We start from the raw sequence: 18,015 nt of genomic DNA, 5'->3' as shown, positions 1-18,015 counted from the left end.
TCTGCTCTGCTCCTTATATTTTACTTTATTTATTTATTTTTGTCGATGTAGGAGGCGCAAGCGCAGCTTTGTTCCATGGATATATTATTGCACAGTGGTAGTGTCTGGGCTTTTACTGTAACCCCCCCTTTTTTTTTTTTTGAGACAGAGTCTTGCCTTGTCGCACGGGCTGGAGTGCAATGGCGCAATCTTGGCTCACTGCAACATCCACCTCCCGGATTTAAGCGATTCTTCTGCCTCAGCCTCCCGAGTAGTTGGGATTGCAGGCGTGGGCCACCACGCCCAGCTAATTTTTGTATTTTTGGTAGAGACAAGGTTTCACTATATTGGCTAGGCTGGTTTCAAACTCCTGACCTCGTGATCTGCCCGCCTTGGCCTCCCAAAGTGCTGGGATTACAGGCGTGAGACACCGCACCCAGCCTTTGTGTAACTCTTACCCAAATAGTGAACATTGTACCCAATAAGTAATTTTCCAGCCCTCACCGGGGTCCCACCCTCCCACCCTTCTGAGGCTCCAGTGTCTATCATTCTACACTCTGTGGATGTTACCCTTTGTTTAGCTCAAACTTGTAAGTGAGAACATGTGGTATTTGACTCTGTTTCTGAGGTATTTCACTTAAGATAATGGCCTCCAGTTTCATCCATGTGGCTTCAAAGATGTGACTTCCTTCTTTTCTATGGCTAAGCAGTATTCCATTGTGTATATAGATCACACTCTCTTGATCTTTGCTCTTTTGATAAATTTCAAATTGTCGTACCATGGAGACTGGCTCTTTGGGACACTTAACCTTATTTCTCCAACTTCATCCCCAAGTTCTCTCCCCACTGCCATTGCCCCTATGTGATTCTGGAGAGGGAGACACAAACAGGAAAGGGTAGGTGACAATGAGATGTTCTGCAGATAAGTAGAGATCCATTTGTCCATTTGCTTGAAGTTGGTGTAAGGATAGGGACAGAAAGGAGGTGGTCTAACAGGCTCCAGGACCTATGAACTATTGCCCTGGAAAGAAACTAGAATGTCGTTCTCGCCCCCACGACAGGGATACATTTTTGTTGCTGGTGGTGGTGGTGACGGTGGTAGTGATGTGCGTGTGTGTGTGTGCATGTGTGTAACGGTGAAACCAATAAAGAATCAGAGCTGCAGCGGGGTGTGGAACCCCAGCACTTTGAGAGGCTGAGGTGGGCAGATCATAAGCCCAGGAGTTCAAAACCAGCCTGAGCAAGCTGGTGAGACCTTGTCTTTACAAAATAATAAATAAATAAATAAATAAATAAATAAATAAATAAATAAAATAGCTAAGCATGGTAGCACATGCCGGTATTTGCAGCCACTTGGGAGGCTGAGGCAGGTGGATCCCTTGAGCACAGGAGTTCTAGGTGGCAGTGAGCTATGATCTCACCATTGCACTCCAGCCTGTGCAACAAAGTGAGACCCTGTCTCTAAAAAAAAAAGAAAAGAAAAAGAAAGAGAAAAAGAATCAGAGCTGCTTTTCCTTTCAATATAGATGGATGGCTGGGATGAAATCATCAAGCACAATGGGGTGACAATGTTGGTAAAGACCAGAAATAGCTGAGTGCAGCGCTGGCGAGGGCAGAGCCAACTGCGGGCACATCAACAGTTAGGAACACGAGGGAAGGAGGTGGAGTGCACAGGCCTACACCACCCGTTTCGCTTACAAGCCAGAAGCGCACCATTCACTTGTCTGGGGGGTGACTGCAATGCACCCGGCACTGTTTATGGCTGGGAATTCACTGACGGGTGCTCCCTCTGCTGTGACTGGGGAGCCTGAGGGCTGACCTTGTGCTGTATTCCGGAGTTCTCTGGTCAGATGTGTTCTGACGCTTTCTGCCTCTGTTCTTGGCATGAAGGTTGGGGCGCTGCGGCCTCTCGCATGAGTGCTGCTTCGACATCTCCTTGGTCCTCAGCAGCAACCAGAAGCTGGTGGAGCTGGACCTGAGCGACAACGCCCTTGGGGACTTCGGGATCAGACTTCTGTGTGTGGGACTGAAGCACCTGTTGTGCAATCTGAAGAAGCTCTGGTGAGTTGAGCCCATTCCCCAAAGGAAGCCCTGCCAACAAGGCATGTTTTGCACTCTGGCTTCAGTGAGGCCCGGTGGGCTGGAGTTTGAGTGACAGTGGCCTCGGCGGCTCAGGTGGCTGCGTGTGCTTGTCTCTGGGTGTCTGTGGCATTTCGGTCAGTTAGTGTTTGTTGTGGGGAAAGTCACACACTCAACCCTGACAAGTAGCATAAGTAATAAAAAAAGAAGATGACTGCCTGTAGGGTGCCCACTGTCTTAGCTGAGAAAAAGAAGAAAACCAGTGTAATGCATTGCTTTAGAGGAGTTTTAGAATTTCATGACAAGCCCTGGGTCCTCATGTTGTATAAGAAAAATGGTGCTAAAGCAGTGCAGACACTCCATGTTGTACGCAGCCCTTCCCTGAATGCTTCTGGGAGACTTGCATTTTGAAGGAGAGAAAAAAACACTTAAAAATGGAAGGGCCAATTCTCACCCATTAGGATGGCTATTATTAAACAAAAGCAAGAAAACTAGAAAACAAGTATTGGCGTGGATACGGAGAAATGGAAGCCATTGTGTATTGCTGGTGGGAAAGTAAATGATGCAGCCAGTGTGGAAAACAGCACTGCAATTCCTAAAACAATATAGAATTACTATTGAAGCCAGCATTTCCACTCCTGGGTATATCTGCAAAAGAGTTCAAAGCAGTAACTCAGCCAGGCACAGTGGCTTACACCTGTAATCCCAGCATTTTGGGAGGCCGAGGCAGGTGGATCACTTGAGGTCAGGAGTTTGAGACTAGCCTGGCCATCATAGTAAAACCTTGTCTCTACTAAAAATACAAAAATTAGCCAGGCGTGGTGGCACATGCTTGTAATCCCAGCTACTCCAGGTGGAGGCAAGAGAATCGTTTGAACCTGGGAGGCGGAGGTTGCAGTGAGTCAAGATCACGCCACTGCATTCCCACCTGGGTAACAGAGGAAGAGTTAAAAAAAAAAAGAAGGCAGGAACTCAAACATGTTATTTGTACACCCATGTCCATAGCAACACTATTAGCACTAGCCAAAAGGTGGAAATAACCCAAACGTCCTTCAACGGATAAAGGGTGTTGAAAAGTGCTATATATGTACATTCAGCTTTAAAAGGAATTCTAGTACACACTACAACATGGATGAGCCTCAGGGACATTATGCTAAGTAAGATAAGCTAGGCTTGAAAGGGCAAATACTCTGTGATTGTCCTGACAGGAGGTGCCTAGAATAGTCAGATTCATAGAGACAGAAAGAAAGGTGGTTGCAGGCAATGGGAGAGTGGGGAACGGGAAGACATTGTTTAATGGTTATGGAGTTTCAGTTCGGCAAGATGAAAGGAGTTCTGGAGACGGTGGTGAAGATGGTTGCACAACAATGTGAATGTGCTTAAGGCCGTTAATCGTGCACTTAAAAATGGTTAAGATGGTAAATTTCATTTTACACGTATTTCACCACAATAAAGCTGAGTGTGGGGAGCTGGGAGGATGTAGTATTGGTGCGAGCTTGTTACTCCGCCAGATGGAAGAGGAAATCAGAAGTGTACGTAGAGCTTGTGTCCACTCCCTTTCCATGTGTAAACTGGAGTAGAGGCAGTGGCAGGTACGGGTGCCTCCTTGTTCATGGTGGAGCGTGGGTGACAGACATGACTGACATTCTGCCATCTTTGTGGAAGGCTGGTCAGCTGCTGCCTCACATCAGCGTGTTGTCAGGATCTTGCGTCAGTATTGAGCACCAACCGTTCCCTGACCAGACTCTACGTGGGGGAGAATGCCCTGGGAGACGCAGGAGTCGCAATTTTATGTGAAAAAGCCAAGAATCCACAATGTAACCTGCAGAAACTGGGGTAAGTCTTCATGGGTGTCTCAGCAGAAAAGTAACTTCTTTTCAGAGGTGAATTATGTGGAAAATGTGGATGGAGGTTACTCTGGTCAGGCAGAGTTGAAGGTAGAGTAAGGAGGTAAAAACATCAGAAATGGTTTGAAGGACTGGATGTATATAATGTATACTACTGCTAATGAGATAATTTATGCTAATTTATGATTATAGCATTAGAGTTTCTTAGTGTTGGAAGAAACCTTAGAGATTGTGCAGCCCAATTGCCCATTGAGGGAAAAACTTGTTTCCAAGGCACTCACATGAATAGTCACCCATTTTATGTGTGCATGCTTGCAAGCATGCAAGTTATCGTCCAGTGCGTGCAGCCTCTACACCAGGAAAGAGCTCTTGCCCTGCAGCCTCTACAGTAGGAGAGGGATTTTACCCTGCAGCCTCTGCACTAGGAGAGAGCTTTTACCCTGCAGCCTCTTTATCCTCAACAGTGTCAGGGCTCAGCACCTTCACCTGTGTAGCCATGCTCTCCCAGGTACACAGGCTGGTTTGTTAGTGTCTCTCTTTGAAATTTGGTGCCCAGACCTGATGACGTGTGGTGGATGTTTTAGCTCCTGTTGCAGAGAACTATGGTTTCACTGGTGGAGCCTCTGATTTCCTTATGCTTTTTGGCAGTTACATAAACCTTTTGGTTCATGTTGGAATTCTGCAGTAAACAGTAGTAGAGAATACCCACTAATAATCATGCACTTTCCCTGTACCACTTTCCTATATCACCTGCTCTTCCTTATTCTTACATGGATTTTCTCAGTTGGCGTCAGAAAGATGCTGTAAGGTGGGTATCTGTGTCTCCAGTTTAAAGAGGAGAAAATACAACTCAGGGAGCCTCGTAACTTTGTCCAAGGACACTCAGAGAGAAGGTAGTGGAACTCAGTGTAGACAAACGTCTGTGACCCCCCCAGCCACTGCCTTAATTCCCAGTGCATCGCCTTAGGAGATGTTGCTAATGGGCTCTCTACGGGGCTTCTTCCTCTGGCTCTCAGCCTAAGGGTGGGACCTTCAATTTAGCTTTGCTAAACCTCATCTTACCTGTCTTTTGACCCATTGACTAAGCAGTTTCAAATCTTGATTCTGTCAATAATATCTACAAATACAACAAGCAAATTGTATACGTCTTCATTCATTCATATTATTAATATATATACCAGCCAGATCAGCATTCAAGACAAAATAGAGCAGGAAAGGTCTTCCCAAAGGAGTAATCCACTAATCCGTAATTAACAACCAATATCTGTTCACAAAGCTCTGATCCTTCCTTGGGCCTGTCCCATCAGCCCATCCTCAGATGTGACCATGTCTCTTTCTGTGAAGTCTTCGTGTAGGGCCTGCATTTCCTCGCCTTAGGGCATTACCCTTCCTTAGCAAACTGCCTTAGGGCATTACCCTTCCTTAGCAAACTGCCTTAGGGCGTTACCCTTCCTTAGCAAACTGCCTTAGGGCGTTACCTTTCCTTAGCAGTTTGACTTCTGCTTCTCTAGGTTTGTTCAACAGACATGACTGGGTCCCTTTATTTTGCAGGCCCTCTGGGGGCTCTGTGGTGGGCACTGACAGTAGCCGTGAGTAAAACAGACCACAACCCTGTTTTCACAACCATTATTTTAGGGAAACGATAACAGATAATAGACAAGCTAAAAAATATACAGTGTGTATAAGAGCTATAAGAAAAACTAGAGTGACGGCGAGGGGTGCTTCTCTGCTCAGGCTTGGCGGGTGCCTCTCTGAGTGGGTGACATTGGAGCAGGTGCTAAGTGAAGTATGGGATGGGCTGTGAAGGAGCCGGAAGAGCCCTCCAGGCAAAGCAGATGGAACCGAAGGAAGGGGCCCAGCCATAGGCGCTCAGGTGACTCTCAGTGATCCTGGTTCCAAATTCCAAATGACAAACAAACCAATTACAAATGTGCCTGTTGCATCTGTAATACACTCTCTGTAGTCAATACCCAACCTGGTAGAGCTGCTGTAATAAAGTATCACAAACAGAGCAGCCTGAACAACAAGAGTTTATTGCCGCTCAGTTCTGAAGGCCAGAGTCTGAAACTGAGGCATCAGCAGGCTGGGTCCCTGTAGGTCGTACAGGTCCTTCCCAGTCCTTATTTTAGTTGACGTCTGCTGCCTTTAATTCACTTCTCTCCTCCTCTTTGGAAGCCTTCTTCCTCTTATGTTTAGGTCACTGCTCAGTCTTTCCTGATAATGTTACAGCTTCCCCCTTCCTGGATCCTGCATTGGCTTCTCTTCCTGTGGTCTGGGGATTTTGCCACTGGTTTAGTTTTGTTGTTTTATTTTTTTTTGAAATGGAGTCTTACTCTGTCACCAGGGCTGAAATGCAGTGGCGCAATCTTGGCTCACTGCGACCTCCGCCTCCTAGGTTCCAACAATTCTCCTGCCTCAGCCTCCTGAGTAGCTGGGACTATAGGTGTGCACTGCCATGCCCGGCTAATTTTTGTATTTTTAGTAGATAGGGATTTCACTATGTTTGCTAGGCTGGTCTCGAACTCCTGACCTCAGGTGATCTGCCTGCCTTGGCATCCCAAAGTGCTGGGATTACAGGCGTGAGCCACACACCCTGCCTGGTTTACCTTTTTGTTTGTTTGTTTGTTACTAAATGTTTCTACACTCCCTGAGAATTTTCATATACCTCTCAATTTCAACAACGATAGGTCTTAAACCCAGATGTCATTCACAAACTTTTTATTAGAAAAGTAACACATGCTTGGTGTAAACATATCATAGTACAAAGTGGAAAGTGAAAGCTCCTTCTCAGCCCTCTTCTGAGAGAGCCATTTACAATAGTCTGATGAGCAACCATCCAGACTTTTAAAAATACAATAGATTGTTATATAATCCATCCATCTGTCCATCCGTCCGTCCGTCCATCCATCCGTCTGTCCGTCCGTCCGTCCGTCCATCCGTCTGTCCATCCATCCATCCATCCATCCATCCATCCATCCATCCATCCGTCCGTCCATCCAAGGGAGTATCAGAGCTTTGTGAACACATATTGGTTGCTAATTATGGACAAATGGATTTCCTGTATATGCTGATCTGGGTGGTATTTATATCAGTAATGTGAATGAAGACCTATGCGATTTTCATGTTGCATTTGTAATACATTGTTACATAGTATTTTAAATGCCTAGTCTGTTAGAGCTGCTGTAATAAAGTATCACAAACAGAGAAGCTTAAACAACAGAAATTTATTGTCCCTCAGTTCTGGAGGCCAGAAGTGTGAGGTTAAGATACCAGCAGGCTGGGTCTTTCCGAGGGCTGTGGGGAATCTGTTCATGCTTCTCTTCAGTGTCTGGTGGAATGTCATCTTGCTGACACATTTTGACATTCCTTGACCTGTAGATGCCTCTCCCACACCGTTGCCTTTATGTCTACGTGGCGTCTTCCCTGTGTCTGTGTGCGTCTTTCTCCATGTCCCACGTTTCCCTGTGAAAGAACACAAGTCATGTTCGATTAGTAACGACCTCATCTTAACTAATTACATTTTCAGTAACCAATATCCAAATAACGTCACAATCTGAAGTACTGGGGCCTAGGACTTCCACATGTAAAGTCTTGGAGGAAACAATTCAATCCATAACACCCTATCTATTGAAACTAGAACCATGATATAAATATTGTTCTGTGATATCCTTTTTTTCATTTATCATGGATAAATTTCCACGCTGATTTGTGTAGATCTATTGATTGGGGCATAATATCCCATAGTGTCCTTTACCATGATTTATTTCATCAAATAAGGCATTTTGGGATAACTGTTCTTTTCCACTATTACAAACAACTCTGCAAAAATCACGTTTTTATATGTAGTTTTATGCATGTGTATTTGCTTTTGAGATAGATATCTATAAGTGGCATTAATCAGTCAAAACTTTTATGCATTTTATGTGTTCGGTGTAGCCATACATGTGGCTGTGTGTTAGGTATAGCCTATGTGTTAGGTATAGCCACATTTTTTTTTTTCTTGAACTTTAGGTCCTCATGTCTGGCTGCATATTGTGTGCTGCCTGTCTCAATATTGCTCATGTCACACATGCTGAGCGTTTGCAACATTGGTTTAATTATCATACCCCACCTTCCACCCCCGTTCTCTGACCTGCTCCTGCCCTCTTCCTCCCGCCTCATTGAATGGTGGGGCTTTCCAGGAGGCTGCCAAGTGAGTAAATGGAGGACAGTCCTAAAGCTCTGCTTTCAGTTCCCTCTACCACTCATCGTTACACCAGAGGGAACTTTTTAAAATGCAAATTTGAAAATATTGACCCTTTGTTCAAAAACCTTCAAAAGTTCTTCTCTGTCGTCAGAGTGACATCTTAGCTTGGCACACAAGGCTGTCCCTGATACTGCCCTCGCTCCTACCGCACCTTGCACTCCATTTTGAGTCATGTTGAATAAGTTTTGTTTTGCTGTTTTAGAGATGCGGACTTGCTATGTTGCTCAGGCTGAATTTGAACTCCTGGGTTCGCCTACTGCCATACCACCCAGGGTGCCCAATCTCATCTGAACTCCTGGGTTCAAACAATCCTCCCATCTTAGCCACCCAAGTAGCTGGGACTATAGGTGGACATCACTGTGCCTAGCTATGAATTAGTTTTGAAACACCTTGGTGGTTCTTTTAATCTTCCTTATCCTTGCATACTCTTTTCATTTTGCCTGGAGGGTTACCCTCACTTTCCCACTTTCTACCATCCATCTAAGAAGCTCCTACTTATTTTTTAATTGCTGTGATCCTCATTTTGTCCATTTAAAAGTAGGGATAAAAATAACATTCCCATCTTGAGGTTGTGATCATTCAATGAGATAACCCTATTTAAAGTCATCATCCATGTCAAGCACACAATAAATACTGTGTGTGCTGCCTGTCTCAATATTGCTCAAGGTCGCACATGCTCAATCTTCTTCCTCAGTTTCCTTTCCTTTCCTTTCCTTTCCTTTCCTTTCCTTTCCTTTCCTTTCCTTTCCTTTCCTTTCTCTTTCTCTTTCTTTTTCTCTTTCTCTTTCTTTCTTTCCTTCCTTTTTTTAAGACAGGGTATTTTCTCTGTGGCTCAGGCTGGAGTGCAGTGGTAGGATCATAGCTCACTGTAGCCTTGAACTCCTGGGCTCAGGCAATCTTCCTGCCTCAGCCTTCTGAGTAGCTAAGACTACAGGTGTGCTACCATGCCTGGGTAATGTTTAAAATGTTTAAAAATTGTTTTGTAAAGACAAGATCTTGCTATATTGCCCAGGCTTATCTCAAACTCCTGGCCTCAAGTGGTCTTCCCACCTTGACCTCCCTAAGCACTGGGATTCAGTTTTCATTATGAGACATTTTTGTGACATAAGCAGGTAGTTAATAAATAAAAATCTCCAACAAATTAACTTAATACAGTACATGGCAAGATATCTAGCTTGGTAAATGTAGAGTTCAGTTAGGTGGATTGGTTCAAATCAAGGTGTTATGTCGATCACATTCCTCTAATCCAAGGATTGGTTGGTGGGACATGGTTGTTTGACTCTTTAAACACTTTATTATGTGTTTAGTGTAACCACTGCTTAATAGTTACCAGCATTTTCACAATCTGGGTATGACATGTTCTTAACAAAACTACACTGTCTGTTGCCACTTCTATTGCTACTACTACTGTGTAGTGCTCCCCAAACATCTGTTGAATAATCCATTCTACTCCTTTTTGGAAATAGTGGTAAAGCCTGCATAACTTTAACTACATAACTTTAAAAATATTTTCTCTTTTCCTCTTTGAAGACCACCCCCATTCTACTGGAATGTTCCTGGCCTTTGCCAGGAATCCTACAAATCCCTTCTGCATGTTCATTAACAACAACCCTCTAATAGAATTCTTACCTGGGGTGAGAACTTAGTAGAAGCCACTCAAAACTTGCTTTGTTTTTGTCTGTCTCTCTTGGGTTTCATTTCCCTATTAGTCTTGCTTACTGTGTCTTTTCAATTTGATTCTTCCTTAATTGGGAAGATAGAAACCAGTGGGTGGATAATCGCTTTTTCCTGCTGGTCATCCGCTCACACTTTACTGTCTGAATAAACTTTTTCTGTATTTCTATTTTTTCTGCCTCTTAGACACCAAAGAGCTTAAAAACATGCCATTACCAAGGACTCTGGCAGGAAGGAGGCTACTCCTGGCTTTGTGGAAGGGCTGGAGTATGAGGCTTTCTGTGTACTGTACCCTCTGAGCATCTATGCTCCTAGGAATTACACCACTAGTGATTTTAGAGCTCTTATGCTCTTCCTGGGTGATAGAATGGGCTTAATTTGACTCAAGAATAGTACATCAAAACTCTTAATTCCATTGAGATTAATGCATTCCTGGGGTTTTATGCTCTAAGAGGCCCTTTGCTGTGCAGAAGGAAGAGAGAGGTGGACAGAAAGGGCAGGGGGGAGATGATGAGACTAAAATGTGGAAAGTCCAGGTCTGGATCCCTCCTCACCACACACCTGCTCTGTGGCCTTGAGAGAAACATGTAATCTTTATAAGCCTTTGATTTCTAATCTGTAAAATGTATGTAATAGTTTTAGCTGCACTCCTTCCTTGCCAGGTTTATATAATAATCAAATAAGACTGGTCTCTGGGTCAGACACAGTGGTTCACGCCTGTAATCCCAGCACTTTGGGAGGCCAAGGTGGGTGGATTGTCTGAGCCCAGGAGTTTAAGACTGCAGTGAGCTGTGCACTCGGCCTGGGTGACAGAGCAAGAGCCTTTTTCTTTTATTTGTTTTTGAGACAGAGTCTCACTCTGTCACCCAGGCTGAAGTGTAGTGGCAGTCTTGGCTCACTGCAACCTCTGCCTCCCTGTAACCTCTGCCTCCCGGGTTCAAGCAGTTCTCCTGCCTCAGCCTCCCCGAGTAGCTGGGATTACAGGTGCCCACCACCACCCTGACTAATTTTTGTATTTTTAGTAGAGACGGGGTTTCACCATGTTGGCCAGGCTGGTCTTGAACTCCTGACCTCGTGATCCACCCTCCCAAAGTGCTGGGCCTCCCAAAGTGCTGGGATTACAGGCATAAGCCACTGCACCTGGCCTTATTTATTTATTTAGGCAGGGTCTCACTCTGTCGCCCAGGCTAGAGTGTGGCAGCACAATCATGGCTCACTGCAGCCTCGACTTCCTGGACTCAAATGATCCTTCCACTTCTCCAGTGTGGTTGAGGGCTGCAGTGAGAAAGAAGTGAAAGGGGCATTTGGGGGAGCAGGAAGGCGGGAGGTTGCAATTGCTAAGGGCCCCATAGTGTTCCTGTCACAGCCCTAACTACAGCTTAGAAGGTCACAATGGACGTTCACCTGTTGTCTTTGATGTTTAAATCCGCACTGACTTCCCATGAGGAGGATTTTTTTTTTCCTGTCTCTCTTCAAAACAAAACAAAAAACAAAACAAACAAAAAAACAGGTGTCTGCAGTGTTACGGGCATTATTAGTCAAGGATAACCACTGGGATGTCTTTCTGGAAGGAGTGGTACTGAGGAGCACTCCTGGCTGGAGGAAAGCTGTGTGAGAAGCAGGAGTATGGGGTAACTGGCTCAGTTTGCCTTGGCTCTCTTTCTGTCGGAGTGATCCAGCAAAACGTCTGCTGAGGCATCATTTGTGTCTCCTGTGGCAGCCACAGACAGCAGGCCATGCTCTCCCCAGATCATATCCGAGATGCTGGCTTCTGCTCTCTGAGCTAAAGGCTGCAGCTGCTGAGAGAGGACAGGGCACTGAGTCGAAGCAGCTGCACAGTGTTGGGGAAGAGCTGGGCACTGAGGACTCTTCTCCCCGTCCTTCTACAGGTTGGTGAATTCTGGCCTTACATCAGTCTGTTGTTCAGCTTTGTCCTCGGTACTCAGCACTAATCAGAATCTCACGCACCTTTACCTGCGAGGCAACACTCTCGGAGACAAGGGGATCAAGCTACTCTGTGAGGGACTCTTGCACCCCGACTGCAAGCTTCAGGTGTTGGAGTAAGTCCTTCCGCTTATTACAGCAATGAGAACACATGGTGGCCAAGGGTGGAGGGAAGTTTAGGCAGAGTGGCCACAAGATAATCTGTATCTTAGAAGTGAGGTGTCTTCTTAGAGTTTGCCTTGTTACAGGATCATGGGACTGGGAGGAGTCCTTCCAGATGATATAAAGGTAGGAACTTGAGTCCTTTCCATCAGTTTTCTGTACCACAAAATAAGGGGGCAGTATGACACTTATATTTAATGGAAATGTAGGGAAGGGCACAGAATTCGGTAAATCGGTGAACAAACCACTGTTACTAATTTGATCTGTGCAATGCAGTGGATTTGAAAGAGATGCTCCTATCTGAAAAGGAGAGAGAAGAATCATTACTGGCATACAAGGCTGCTTCAAGCTAGTTAGTCCTGTGCTCTTTTTTTTTTGTACCTGAAAGAAGACAGACTAAGATGCTAAGATCTTGGGGAGCCGGGGGGATGGTTAAGGGGACGTTTTCTTTAAATCACCCCCTTTTTGCAGATTAGACAACTGCAACCTCACGTCACACTGCTGCTGGGATCTTTCCACACTTCTGACCTCCAGCCAGAGCCTGCGAAAGCTGAGCCTAGGCAACAATGACCTGGGCGACCTGGGGGTCATGATGTTCTGTGAAGTGCTGAAACAGCAGAGCTGCCTCCTGCAGAACCTGGGGTGAGTGCGCGCTGCAGAGATGCCCGTGGCGGGACTCTGAGTCCTCAGGAAATGTTGACTGTTACCAAATCCAGGATGGCTCTGGCTTCATTTGCAGCCACTCAGGATTAGGTTGGGCCTGGGTCAGTTGTGTGGATTTTTAAAAATAGAGAATATGGGGCTTAAACTACACATTCCACTTCATTAAGACTATTAGAACAACCAAAGTTAAGCTGGATTTCATCCATATTCTCTAAAGAAACACAAGTCCTAATGCGATCATGGCCAAGGAGGATTCTGTTCTACACAAGGAACCGTACTTTGTAAAAGTCGTCTATGGTTCATCCGATTTGGAAGGGTCTTTACATAGTGGAGATCTTGTTGTTTTGTTTCTGAGGATTCCTAATTGGGAAAAGAGTGTTCCAGGAACAGCAAGATTGGAAATTACATGAAATTCAACAGTGTGTCAGGACATTGCCGACCCACCTCTGTGATACCACTGAGGTAGTCGTCTCCTCTCTAGTAGGAGCTTCCTGGCGAGTCCCACGGTTCTGTCAGCTGTGATGATCGCACTTTTCCCTGAAGACGTTTTCACTGCTTGGCTTTAAGGCCAACATGTTCTCCTGGGTTTTCTCCTATTTCATCAGCTCTTTCTACTCAGTCTCCTTTCTGGCCTTTTCTTCATCATCCTGACCCTTATGTGTTGAATCCTCAGAGCTCAGTCGCTGGGCTAATTTTTCTTCCCTACACTTTCTCCCTCATTTAAATTACCTGGTCTTCTGGATTCATGATATATGTGCTATGGCCTCCAGATTACATGTCCATAAATTCTGTGTCTGCGTGCTTGTCTGATCTTTCTTCTTGGAGGTTTAATAAACCTCTCAAACGTCACATCCAGATCCACACCCATGTTATTCTCTTCTACCTGAAACCTGATTCTTCCCCATCTCTGTCAATGGTCACTTCCTCTAAGTTGCTCAGGCCAAAACATTTCTGGTTCTGTCGTCACTGTCTCTTTTTTCTTATAACCACATCCAATGTGTCAGCACATCCTGTGAGCTCTGCCTTCCCAGCTTGGCCACTCCCTGACCACTTCTGGCCAGCTTCATGGCTTCTTCCCTGGCTCAAGCCACCATCATCTGGTGTCTGGATTGTTATGGTGGCATTCTGACAGGCCACCCTGCATCTGTTATTCTGATTTTAGCAGACAAGGGATTCAGCTAAAATGTAAGTCAGATCATATCACTCTTGCCAACATCGTCTGGTGACTTATCACTTTCATAATCAGAGCAACAAACTCATGGTGTATTCCCTGCCCCACATAATCCAGCCTCTCCTGCTTCCGAAGATTCCGCTTCTCCCAACCCTTGCTTATTCTACCCCAGTACAGCGGTCTCCTTGCTGTTTTGCAAGAACACTGTCATCTCTGGATTTTTGCACTTGCTTTTCTTCCTGCCTAGAACTCTCTCCCCTTCAGTATCCACATGCATTATTCTCTGTACATTCCTAAATTCTCTCTTAAAGGTCTTCCTCTCTGTGAGGCTGTCTTTGACTATTCTACTGAAAATAGAAGCAAGCACTTTTTTCTTCTCATTCTCCTCTGCAGTGAAGCACATCTTATGTACTATGTCGTTTTCTTGTTTATTTATTATCTATTTCTGCTCCCAAAATATAAATTCCTTTAGTCCAGGGAGTTCTGTCCATATTAATGATCTCAAGGCTGAGAACCTGTTGGAATGCAGGTTTGAATAAATACAAGTTTGAATCAGCCTTGCATCCTTGTGCCGATGTAATGGAGCACGTTTGCTGCAGGACAAGCCAACATTCCCAGAGCTAAGAGAGATGGGGGAAGAAAAGAAGAATTGGTCAGGTCAAAGCTGGGAACACTGCTACATGTAGTGTCACTGACCTAGCCCTGAGCGACATTCAGGACCCAGGCTGAGGGACAGGCTCAAAATAGATTGAAGAATCCATGAATGCAATCAACCTGTTTTCTCAGGCTGCGATAACAAGCTGTTCTAGACTGTGTGACTCAAACACGGAGATTTATTTTCTCACACTACTGGAGGCTGGAAAGTCCAAAATCAAGTCTCTGATGAATTTGGTTGCTGGTGAGAGTCCTCTTCCTGACTTGCAGATGGCTACCTTCTTGCTATGTGATTGCATGGAGTGAGGGGAGGCAAGGGAGAGAAGACAGGGGAGAAAGAACAAACTCTCTGGTATATCTCCTGTAAGGACACTCACCCTCACAACTTCATCTAACTCTACCTACCTCCCAAGGGCCTCACCTTTAAGTACCATCACATTAGGGGTTCGGGCATCATCATGGGAAATTTTAAGGAAGACAGGCATTCAGTATATACCACCACCAAACTGAGATGGTTAGAAATGGTGCAGGACAAATGGGCGGATTTATTAGTTAAGTTGCAAGGGAAACTTTATTAAAGAGGAGGAAGAATTACATCGAAGAAAATGTGAGAGGCATCCTGGGCAAATGCAATGTGTAGAATTGGTTGGGTTCATGACTAAATGAACATAAGGTAAAAAAATTTACAAGACAGTTACGGAAGTGTAAATGCTGACTGGACATACAGTGATACTAAGAAATTATTGTTAAACAGTTTTGGTGTGATAGTGATATTGTAATTATATTTTAGTGTCAGAAAGTGAATTATTGACAGATGCATTAAATGCAATATTTAAAATAATCCATGGGTGGGAGGAGTGGGTGGGCAATAGAAGAAACAAGTTGACATGACCTGTTTAATAGTCGAACTTGGGTAATGGAGATGGGGTTCATTATACTATTTTCTATACTTTTATGTATGCTTAAAAAGTTCCCAACTAGATAGTTAAAAATATAACAGGACCACATCGGACACTTAGAGCTTTTTTTTTCCCCCACATTTTTACTGGGAGCTGTGGGAGGGGCCTCCTCTGTCATTGGGGGCGCTCACAGTTTCTTCAGCCACTCCAGGCTGGGGCCCTGGGGGTCTGGGGGTGGCTGGGCACGTCCGGCTGGTCCCGTCATCGCGGACGGGCACTGGGTAGTTGTGGGGCGTGGCCTTGTTGATGGTGATGGAGTACTTGGTGTAGGGGCTGAACGGGGGCAGAATTACAGCGAGGCTCCGGATGACGAAATACACGACGCGCGCTGGCTCCTCGGCCCAGGCATTCTTGAGGAAGCCGCGGAGTCTCGCGGCCATCTTGGTCTCGGCGGCGGCGACAGCGGCGAGGACGCGGAGCACGCTGGGAGTTGTGGTCCCTTTTTTTTTTTGTTTAACATTTTAGAAGTGTGTGGAGTTTAGGGAAATGGAGAGAAGACACTTTTAAGGTTAACGACTCTGAGAGAGTTATCTGAAGTGTGCAACCCAGGCTTTCTATTTGCTTTTACAGGTTGTCTGAAATGTATTTCAATTATGAGACAAAAAGCGCGTTAGAAACACTTCAAGAAGAAAAGCCGGAGCTGACCATCGTCTTTGAGCCTTCGTGGTAGGGGTGGAAGCAGCGCTGCCAGACGCGGCGGTCTCCGGGCCCTCCAGCCGGGGGTCCTCAGGTGGAGCGAGCTGCGACCCATGCAGGCCAAGAGCACAGCTCTGTGATCCTTCCGGGGGAGTGTCGGAGAGGAGAGCGCGCCCGCCGGGCCTTCGTGTGGAGAGCTGGGGCGTCTCCTTTGCGCCCGGGTGAGGGAGACACCAGGGCACTGACAGCAGCGGATGTTGTTCTCATCCCAGCGCCTCAGTTAGAGGATGTTCCTCTTGGTGACCTCATGGAATTAGCTCGTTCAATAAAGCACTTCCTTTGTCTTTATTTTTCTCTTCTCACTGTCTAACTTTCTTTTTCCTATCTTTTTTTCTTCTTTGTTCTGTTTACTTTTGCTCATATCATCATTCCTGCTATCTTTCTATTAACTGACCATAACACAGAACTAGTTGACTATATATTATGTTGAAATTTTATGGCAGCTATTTATTTATTTAAAATTTTTGTAATACTGTTATTTTCTAATAAGAATAATCCATGATTGTGTAGCTAGTTGAAAATTCAGGAATATGTAAAACTTTTTTTTGTATTTATTTAATTAAATTGTTTCCTTTTCTTAATTTTAAAAAAGAGTACCTGGAAATTTTTACAATTATTTCTCTAAAGCTCTAAGGGTAAATTAAATTGCTTGGTGCATTTTAAAAGTCACTTTGGCAAATGGTTCTATTGTAGATAATTTTTAAAAAATTACCTCACTCTAACTGTAATGAGTGGAATTTCATCTTTGCTAGGATAGAATGAAAATCGTGGAGTGAAAGGTTTGAGAGTATCAGAGCCTGCACTCCTAACTAGAAGTATTATGTAGAAGATGCATCTTGCTTTCAGTTGATAACAGCTTATTTTGGATTTATCCCGTCCAAGGAACAGTTCATCTATCATACTTCACAGAGCATCAAGTTTTAAGGAAATATTTACTAATTGCTTCTCAACACATGGACAACTCTTAAACCGCATAGAATTGCTCAGGATGGAAATACTACTTCCTCTATACAATTAGCCATCAAAGTAGCCACACTTTGCTACTCAAAGTGTGGTCTATGAACTGTCAATATAGGAGTTCGTATAAGAATGTAAAACAATCACATTATTAAACATGCCTTTTAGATGAGCTGACATTTAAAAAAAACCCTTAAGACTGTTTCTATAAGGGAAACAGTATGAGATTTACATTCTATTGCAAACTGTCTTGTTAGCACTTCTGAGCAGCACCAACTGGAGATTGGGTTTCTGCATGTTGGTGAACTATTACCAACTGCCTTCCTGCTACAAACACTTTGATACCCTGTATAAATAATGTAATCAGAAACACATAGCTGAGCTTGAAAGAGATGAAAGATAACTTTTGGGCATTAGGACTTTAAAACTGGCCAGGTTGCTGAGAATGCCATTATTTCATTCCTTTTTATGACTGAATAGTGTTTTTCCATGGTATATATCTCACATTTTCTTTTTCTTGTTTTTGTTTTTTGAGATGGAGTCTCACTCTGTCGCCCAGTCTGGAGTGCAGTGGCGCGACCTCAGCTCACTGCAACCTCCGCCTTCCGGATTCAAGCAATTCTCTGCCTCAGCCTTCTGAGTAGCTGGGATTACAGGCGTGTGCCACCATGCCCAGCTAATTTTTGTATTTTTAGTAGAGACAGGGTTTCACCATCTTGGCCAGGCTGGTCTTGAACTTCTGACCTCATGATTCACCCGCCTTGGCCTCCCAAAGTGCTGGGATTATAGGCATGAGCCACTGCGCCCAGCCTATCTCACATTTTCTTTATTCACTAGTTGACTGATGGGCATTTGGGCTGGTTCCGTATTTTTCCAATTGCAAATTGTGCTGCTATAAATATGCATAAGCAAGTAACTTTGTCGTATAATGACTTATTTTCCTCTGGGTAGATGCCCAGTAGTGGCATTGCTGGATCAAATGGT

General features: G+C 44.7%; 1 protein-coding gene and 1 pseudogene across 3 annotated transcripts in view; one reads left to right on the top strand and one right to left on the bottom strand.

Annotated features, from left to right (window-relative positions):
• The window catches only part of LOC105474735 (NLR family pyrin domain containing 3), a 32,580-nt gene extending 15,961 nt beyond the window's left edge, over window positions 1-16,619 (top strand). For all 3 annotated transcript variants that reach the window (XM_011729566.3, XM_071073076.1, XM_011729564.3), the window contains 5 exons: window positions 1,870-2,040; window positions 3,724-3,894; window positions 11,715-11,885; window positions 12,403-12,573; window positions 15,949-16,619. In XM_011729566.3, the coding sequence (XP_011727868.2) occupies window positions 1,870-2,040; window positions 3,724-3,894; window positions 11,715-11,885; window positions 12,403-12,573; window positions 15,949-16,048 (784 nt within the window). In that variant the 3' untranslated portion in view covers window positions 16,049-16,619. The remainder of the gene's footprint in view (window positions 1-1,869; window positions 2,041-3,723; window positions 3,895-11,714; window positions 11,886-12,402; window positions 12,574-15,948) is intronic.
• Window positions 15,125-15,758, bottom strand: LOC139357179 (NADH dehydrogenase [ubiquinone] 1 alpha subcomplex subunit 3 pseudogene; annotated as a pseudogene).
• Window positions 16,620-18,015: the final 1,396 nt, after the last annotated feature.

The sequence above is a fragment of the Macaca nemestrina genome, chromosome 1 (genome assembly GCF_043159975.1).
Source record: "Macaca nemestrina isolate mMacNem1 chromosome 1, mMacNem.hap1, whole genome shotgun sequence".
Lineage (NCBI taxonomy): Eukaryota > Metazoa > Chordata > Mammalia > Primates > Cercopithecidae > Macaca > Macaca nemestrina.
This window is presented reverse-complemented; position numbering and strand designations above follow the sequence as displayed.